At 41.8% G+C, this 8,753-nt stretch overlaps 1 protein-coding gene across 1 annotated transcript; it reads right to left on the bottom strand.

Annotated features, from left to right (window-relative positions):
• Positions 1-4,085: 4,085 nt before the first annotated feature.
• Positions 4,086-7,708, bottom strand: mc1r (melanocortin 1 receptor). Its single transcript, XM_022190320.2, has one exon. It carries the CDS (start codon positions 7,098-7,100, stop codon positions 6,126-6,128), a length of 975 nt encoding a protein of 324 aa, XP_022046012.1. The 5' UTR covers positions 7,101-7,708; the 3' UTR covers positions 4,086-6,125.
• Positions 7,709-8,753: the final 1,045 nt, after the last annotated feature.

Raw genomic sequence — 8,753 nt, 5'->3', positions numbered from 1 at the left:
TTATATCTCATGACAACACAGCGCATTCCTTGTTTATGTTCGAGACGCAAACTGAGTGAGAAAATGACAATTCGGACGCGGAGCTGTCTGTGGTGCTGTCAGCGTATAGCGCATCCACAGAGCCAATCCTTCCTTTTGTACCATTCACTCTGAAAAGTACGAACAATTTTCTGCCCTTTCCTTTGCTGAAGATCCGGTAGCTCAGGTGTTGGTCTCCCATCATTCAAAAGTTGACGTTTTTCTTCAAAAGAAAGACGTGCAAATTGTTTTAATCTCTCTAGCATGTCATCCTGCCGGTGAGCCTGCCAACTAGCTTGACAGCAAAGTATCAATTCACTAATTCTCCGTGAACGTACGTAGAGCATTGGCAAAGCACGGTAACGTAGTGTAGCGATCTGCCTTTTTACGTAAATGATTTTTTCTATGGTGAAACTGACTGGGCATGCGCGAACACACATCATTGGGATGATATGACAGATGAAGGCAGAGCAGCGCTGTGCCTTCAGGAGAGGGTGTGGCCTTCACCGTAGTACAGCACAAGGGTGAGTTATTTCTACCTGGCCAGGAGGAGTGTTGTCATTTTTATTGGGCTGTGAAAAAGCACTAAATGCCATGACCCACGTCACAAATGACGTCACAGCTTTAGCTGGAGGCAAAAGAGAAACCCGTGGCCGTGACCGAAAGGCGAAAGACTGAAGGACTAGGCTCTATTAACTTTTCTAAAAAAGTTAATAGAGCCTGCTGTGTTTTTGGATGCCAGAATAGGAGGAATGACATTGGCGAACACAAATTAAAGTTTTATAGGATTCCACCGCACTCGTGCTCAGAGGGAACGAAGACAGTTGTGGTTAAATGCACTGAGGCGAAAATACTGGACAGAGACGATCAGCTGCAGTCAATTCCAGCCATTTTCAGTACAAAAAATCGCTAATATTCTATTTGTAAATAAAAAATATGACGAGAAATACAGGGAATATTGGACGCGCATCGCGAGGTGCATTTCCTTGAAAACGACCGATTCGTGGATTATATACCGACTTCAAGACATGTTTTGGACAAAATAGTTTACTGGCTTGTGTCGTCTGGATGTCCAAGGTTGGATTATGGCCGTTTTTTGTGGAATATTTTCATCAGTGTGTAATAATAAACCCGGAAATGTGAGTCGCGCTGTGTACGTTAAAGCCGTGTACAGAGAAAGGATGGATGGATATTCGTTGTTTGTTGGACAAATGTGTTTATATTACCCGCTGTGGTAATCACATCTAAAAGTGGTTTATACCGGCGGATTCATGAGAATCTAAGCTTTCCATCGGCGTATAGTGTTTATATAATCGCGTTTGCAGCCTTCGGACATTCTTTAAATCCCTATGCAAATCAGTAAGTGTACCGCCGGCGGTACACTGCAGTTTAACGGGTTAAAAATGCTCGAGTTTGCAGCGCAAACTCCCAGCGCAAACTATATACTACCAGTCCCGCTTGACTTCTCGCTCCGCTTTTGCCTCCAGCATAAGCCCCGCCCACAAAAAACGTCACAATGTTTGTAAACAAATAAAGGGTCTATAGTACTATATCGGAAATTATAATTTGAATAATTATATACATATATAAAATAATAATAATAAAAACAAATGAAAAAATATAAAATCGAATTATTAAAATGGAATGATTTCATTTATTCCTTCAGCCTTGGGTAGGCAGTGCCTACCCTGCCTACCCTGACAGCATATCACTGAAAATAATCCACAAAAACCGGCAGAATCCAAGCTTCGGCATCCAGACAATACTAGCAAGTATAATATTTTGTCCAAAACGTGTCTTGAAATAAGTAAATAATCCACAAATAGCTCGGCTCCGTGCGCGTCCACGCGGCGCATGGTGGAGCTGCGCGTTTCATATTCACTGTATTTATGTCCATATTTTTATTCAGCGTACAGAGATCCATGCGGTCTTGCACTCAAAATGGCGACTGAAGTCTTTCCTTTATGTTTACCCCGAATTTCAACCAATCAAGTGACTCTGGCCTGCCTCCGAGGCCTAAACGGCCAACCGTAGCCGAGACTGACCGATCTGGACCTACCTCAATTCGTCAGTAAATTCTGAGCAAATCACGTCGGAGGAAACGTTTGACTGACAGGGCATGTAGCCAATGAGCCTGCTGAATAGCAGGATTATAAATACAGCCTCTGCCAGCGGGGTTGTGTGACCACACCTTGGCTCCAGCTGCTGCAGCAGCCTGTCTCTCCCCCTTCCAGTCTCTGCGTCTGATCCACACTGAAGTGCCTTTTTTGAGTTCTTTATGAGTTTTTGGAGTGAAAATAATGTGAAAACGGGCTGAAAAACGAACATATACCATTTTTGCCCAGGGTGTGCAGAGGATGTACAGAGGGTGTCCAAAATTGACAGCGCCTGGTGTATTATTAGGGAAAAAATTTAGGCGAGAATAAAAGTCATCCTAATTCAGTGTGTTCCAACATAAAATACTCTGTGCAAGTAGCACCTAGAGTAATTCTGACTGCACTGGGTGAAAATTCAGGTTGTCAGCTTTCAAAGGAGACCCCAACCATGCCTGTACTCCAAACAGTTCAAGAACAGCATTCAATTTACTTTCCGTACATCTTCAGTAGAAATTTCAGGCGAACATTGACGGAAGCTAGAAAAATATGATCTGCATTGACAACAAAAATAAGAAACAATTATACTAAAAATAATAATAATAAGGCTGGACAGTTAAAATAATTATAATGTTGGCTTTGATTGTACAGTCCTTTTGGAGATCTACTCTGGAGGGATGAACTGCCGTTTTTCCCTCACTTGGTGGTTTGATGATAATCAGAAGAGGATTTTTTAACATGTCGGTTCAAAATTTTTGATAGATGTTCTCTGAGGTCAGCCCAGTGACTGCGAGGGACAAAGCATGTAATCACATCCTTTTCATGCTCATCAAACCTTTATAAAGACCCCTTATAAACTACAGATGGTTTCACAGTCACTTTGGAAGAGACTACTCCCATCAGGACAGAAATGTTTTGTTTCACAACTTTGCATTGATTTGCAGTCTATAAACATCAGAATGGGACCACTCGGGTCTAAGATGGGGTTGATAGTGCAGATAGACAAAAAGATAAAGTTTTAAACCAATTTTTGAAAGCCACGGGACAATTTCCCAGCAGCAATAACCATTTAGAAATGATTATCTGTGCAGACTAATGAATTATTTTTAGACAGATCAGAAAGTGTGACTCTGTTCAAAAGTTTAAAAATCCAGCAAGACTAAAAATAAATAAATAAATAAATAAAAACTAAAATACTGAAGTCTATGACATACTTTTTCTTGACAACTTTATGGAATAATTTCAAACAATTAAGATGCCTAATTTCATCCCTGAGGACAGGATACAGATTTATGTTTGTTCCAACTGGAAATACCCCTTTCCTTCAATTCTGCTTATTTCCAGGGCAGTGCTCAACTTGATCATGAGTTTAACAGACGAGCATTTCAAAACACGCCTTTGTTTAATTGTATCTCAACAGTCCCACAGTTTGCTGAGAGCTCATGTTTTCTTGTACAGTTTTTTTGAAGCAAAAAAACATGTTCATGGTAGATGTAAATATGTTTAAGTTCTAGGCTGTCTAGTTAAGTATTGAAAGGCATCTAAACAGAAGTTTTCACATGTAAGCAAATGAACAGCAGCCTTACTTTCATAACCTTTACACTGTATCTATTGCCATATTTGACACTTTTTGCCATAGTGTAGTCATTCCTCAGAGAAAATGGAGACTTATCTGGCTAGGGAGCACAGCAAATAACTATGCCAACATGTTAACCAAGCATGCAGCGATATGCAGATTTACATGAAAGCAATAACAAGAGGACAAAAAATATATTTCAGAGTGATCAGAAATAACACCGCTGTGCGTTTACCAAGCTCTTCTTTTGGTCCCTTTATTTGGGACGAACATATGAACTATTTCAATGATTACATGAAACACTCAATCCTTCTATATGATAAGTGAGCAATACAGTCCTGCAGGCTACTAAGTTTTAAGTCTACATGAGATGCAGGCAGCGTTTTTCATAGTTAATATGTGTTGAACCATGTTTATTTAGGGTGATATACTGAAGCACAGAGTATCATCACCTTTCATAGAGATTATTTTCACCAAACAACCAGACTGTACATTCTTAGTTCTTTGCAACAGGCCCACACCATGACAGAAAAACACAGACAATTAAATCATGCTGTTACCAAAACACAAGAAACCAAAAGAATAATACAGTGGATTATCAGTCAAAATCAATAGAAAAATGACACTGACAAACATGAAGGACTAAACTGACTGGTAACAGAGGTGAGTGTATAAATCCTAGCTATATTACTCAGCACCAAATACTCTGGAAAGCATGATTTAAAGTACTACAGTGTATGACAGTGTACATTATTGACAGTAACATCCAGATTTCTCCCTGCGTGCTAGTCTCGCATGGTCATCTTGATCACGGGACCTTTTTCCCCCCTTCATCATGGAAATAAATGTCCTCTTTTAACTTAAAAACCGCTACTCCACAGCAACAAGTAGGGAAAATGAATATGCCGAACAGCTCAAATGCAGAGATATATGACTGCATTAAATAACAATACTAAAAGTGGAAAATGAAGGTTGTATTTGCGACAACAGGTCTGCGAGGACTGGTTTGTTTTAGGATAGTTTGATTTACTGAAATCGTTAATAGCCCTGGCGACCTGTCCAGGGTGTCCCCTGCCTTCAGCTGGGATAGGCTCCAGCACCCCCCGCGACCCTAGTGAGGATAAAGCGGTGTACAGAGAATGGATGGATGGATGGAAATTGTTAATAAGGTACTGAAGGCAAAAGTTAATGAAGTTAAAGGCTGTTTTTGGTGATTCCAATTTGCTGGACTTTCATTTGTGCTGGTTACATTGACAAAAAATGTCCAGTAACAGAGGTTCTTTTCTTCCTTTCTTTCTTTCAGTGCTATACTTAATCAAAACTTCCCCAAAGACCCTCTGGCCCAATGCTTCACTTGTTTGACCTACATAAGTATGAAGAGGCTTGAAATCTTTTTGAAGCTTCCCATTTTACACATTTCAGAAAACCGCACAAGCCTCCAGATGCTTAACTTTGACATGCCTCCTTTCAAAAACGTTCTTATAAATGAGTCCCAACCCAGAGCAGGCTGCTCATGTGATGTTTGTCCCATCCTTTACCTTTATTTTTGGAAGAGTAATTCAAATGCGGCCCCACCAAACACTGCAACCAAAGACTATTTTGTAAGTTTGCTCATTTGTAAAGTATTACTCTTCTAAAATTTCATGCGTTTGCTCCTTTTGAGCCAAGCTTGAACAAATCAGCACGGTGACATCTATACTATATATATGGTGCTCTAGCAACATTGATTTCAACTTCAATGACATAGTGTGCATCACCATCTGTTCCTTTTAGAATGAAAGGGCAAGAATAGTGTTAAGATAATGCCAGAAGCAGAATAAGTCCCAGCTGCAGGGCATGACAGTCATGACAGTTAGGGTTTTTTTTTTAATGACTCATCAAAAGCCTAAAATGTCAAAGTTCTTTGCTGCTGAATCATAAATAAATCAGATCCACATAATATCCTAACTTAAAGGTGATTTCAAAGGGAAGTAACTTTTCATTTTTCCTGATGCATTAAAGTTTGGTAAAAATGAGACAGGTCACATGTTTCAGCACTTTATATACACAAAAAGAGACCAAAAAACAGCAAAAGACGCAAAAAAAAAAAAAAAAAAAAAAAAAATCCTCACAGTTACAGTAATTTAGTCCAGTGTTTGAAATCAAAGAATATCTGTAACTTAAGAGAATCATTTGCCAGATGACATATACAATTTTTTTAAGTGCAACAAAAAATAAACCCTCACATAAAACTGAAGCTGAATTCATGATTTAACGTGCACAAGTCTTTATGAGAAGACAGCTACAGTCTTGGACGGTGTGGGGGACAGTCACCATCTGCCATTTCAGACATGGCCTCAGTCACGGCTAGCCCTCAGCTGTCACAAAGTACATTCAGGAGAAGGGAACACTGTCGATAACCCGATTTGCTCTTTCTCTGTCCCTGAATTTACATTATGTCACACGCTGAAGCACCAAGAACACATAACGAGCTCCTGCAGGGTTTTACGCAGCTCCTGGCTCCGGTACGCGTAAATGAGCGGGTCGATGAGCGAGTTACAGATGATGAGGATGAGGAAAAGGTTAAAGTTTCGGAAGAAACAGTTGCAGAAGGGGCTGGTGGGGCAGGCGAGGATGAGGATGAGGTGGAGGAAGAAAGGGCCCCAGCATAAAATGAAGACCCCGAGCAGGATGGTGAGGGTGATCGCTCCCTTCATGCTCGTGGATTGACGCCGGCTTTTGTGGAAAGCCATGATGCGCCGAGAATGCACGTGTGCCAGGAGAAACATGTGCAGGTAGAGCACGGCGTTAAACACCAGGGTGATGCAGAAGAACGTTACCAGGCACACGATGACGGCATTGTCGGTGTGATATACGATGAAGAGGATGCTGGAGGTGATGCTGGCCAGCCACACCACCACGATGATGGCGACGGCGCGCTGTGTGGTCATGATGCTGTGATAGCGCAGCGCGTAAAAGATGGTGATGTAGCGATCTGCGGATATGGTGCACAGAAAGGACAGAGATGACACCACGGAGCTGCAGATCATCACGTCGATGACGTTGTCCAGGTGGCGCAGCATGCCGGGGTGCATGTCCATGAGGCCGTGGTCATTGAGGAGCATGAATATGGTCTCCACCACGTTGCTGACGCTGACCAGCATGTCAGACACGGCCAGGCAGCAGATGAAGTAGTACATGGGCGAGTGCAGGTTACGGTTCTTGATGATGGCGAGAATCACCAGGATGTTCTCCACCAGGCTGATGAGTCCCAGCGCGAGGAAGAGCTCCTGAGGGATGCGGATCTGAACGCAGCCCAGGTTTTGGTCACCGGCCGTGGAGTTGGTTTCGTTGTCATCCATAAAGTCATGTAGCGGGCCGAACTCCACACGGAGGATGGAGGGATAATGCACCGACCTGTTGGTCATTTCCATGTCTGGCCTCTTCGTGGTAGATCTGCGGGCTGTCTGTTAAACTTAAGAGTCAAACTTCAGGAAGTTTCATCTGTTGTCTCGGCGGGCTGGAGGATGCAGCATCAGCTGTTGCAGATCGACTTTGCCGCTCAGTACGATAAAAAAAAAATCATCCAGACAGCTGTTTAATTGTGAAGCCTATCAGCGCGTGGACAGTTTAATATCCACGCAGCGTCTCTAAGAGGTTGATGAAACGTTATTTATATTTATTTAAGCCACTAAAGAGCCTAAATAACTCTCTGTTACTTGGAGATAAAGTCCAATTAACGCACAGCAACGGTGCGGAGAAGTGGCGTGTGAAAAGTGCGTCTTCTCATCCAAGCCTTCTTCTGTTTTATTCATGCAGAGTATCCGGTTGGGAGACCCATAAAATGTCCTGCTCCATCAAAAAAAAAATGCTGATTATGATTTGCAGTCTCATTCTGCACTTGATCCGTCCATCCGCCCAACTGTGCGCATCAGTTCAGACTGTTCTGACCAACATGGTGAGAGTGAGCCAAGACTGTGGCACCTCGAGAATTAATGGGTGAGTTTCTTGAGCAGTTCTCCAAGTGATGCTGGACTCTGAATGACTTCAGGCGGCTCCTCCTCTCACACAAACGTCAGCTGGGCTGTGGTTTTCTGTCGGCAACGCTGCATCAAGTGTAAGGACAAAAGGGGAAAAAGGCAGAGGAGAGCTGAGAGTTGGTGGGTTGATTTCAGATGTTCTCCCCCTTGGTCTTTTATCTTTCTGACATGTTTATTCTACTGAACAATACAATTAAATTTTAATTTAGCCATAATAACAGCAGCGTTAGATTCTTTCTCTCAAAAATCACTTTTACGCACAAAGCGCATCGTCACCACTTCATCTCTTCTTTTTGTTATTTCTTTCTAAAAGCTCATTCTTAAGAGGTTCCTTCCTAAATGAGTTTTGGAAGGATCCCTACGTAAAAATGACTTCAGTTGAAAATAAAATGAGACATCTGCAGTTTAAATTAGATAAACGTTTAAATGGCAACCTTAATTTTCTGAGCAGAACCACCTCTTTGTGTTTCAATGTTTGCTGCCCGAGTGAAAAGGACAGCAACCTTGAACATCATCCAATTGATATGTTTAACCCAGATGGCCAGAACCTTTATATGAACTTTGATTTAAGTATGGAATGCACTGCAGCACAAATCTAGGACCATGAGTATTGCCTCCATCCCTTACAACAAAAAATACCAGAGGGTTAATGACAATGGGTTTCACTAACTTGATATCTCAACCTTGTAGACCTTCTGCTACTTTATTTAAACAGCTCTGAGTAATGAATCCTAAGGGTCAAAATCTGCAATTATTGTTGACATTGCCTTCCCTAAGACACCCAAACTTAAAGTCACTGGCAATAACTTGTTTGTGACTTGGACTGAGGGAAGAAGCTGAACTGAACACTGCAATCACACATGAAGCTTTCAAAATGTGTGTTACGTCAAGTACACTTGACCTTTGGAAATAATATAAGTGGAACGATCCACTTGGCTATTTTCCATCTGATAACGCTGTGACTGTAGAGGACTGGATGAGAGAGCAGACTAATTTACAAATTCATTTCCCCCCCTAACATAGATCAATGTTTGATCATAGCCACAG

This window comes from Acanthochromis polyacanthus, chromosome 2 (assembly GCF_021347895.1).
Source record: "Acanthochromis polyacanthus isolate Apoly-LR-REF ecotype Palm Island chromosome 2, KAUST_Apoly_ChrSc, whole genome shotgun sequence".
NCBI classification, from domain to species: domain Eukaryota; kingdom Metazoa; phylum Chordata; class Actinopteri; family Pomacentridae; genus Acanthochromis; species Acanthochromis polyacanthus.
The sequence above is the reverse complement of the archived record's forward strand: the minus strand, read 5'-3'. Positions and strand labels throughout refer to the sequence as shown.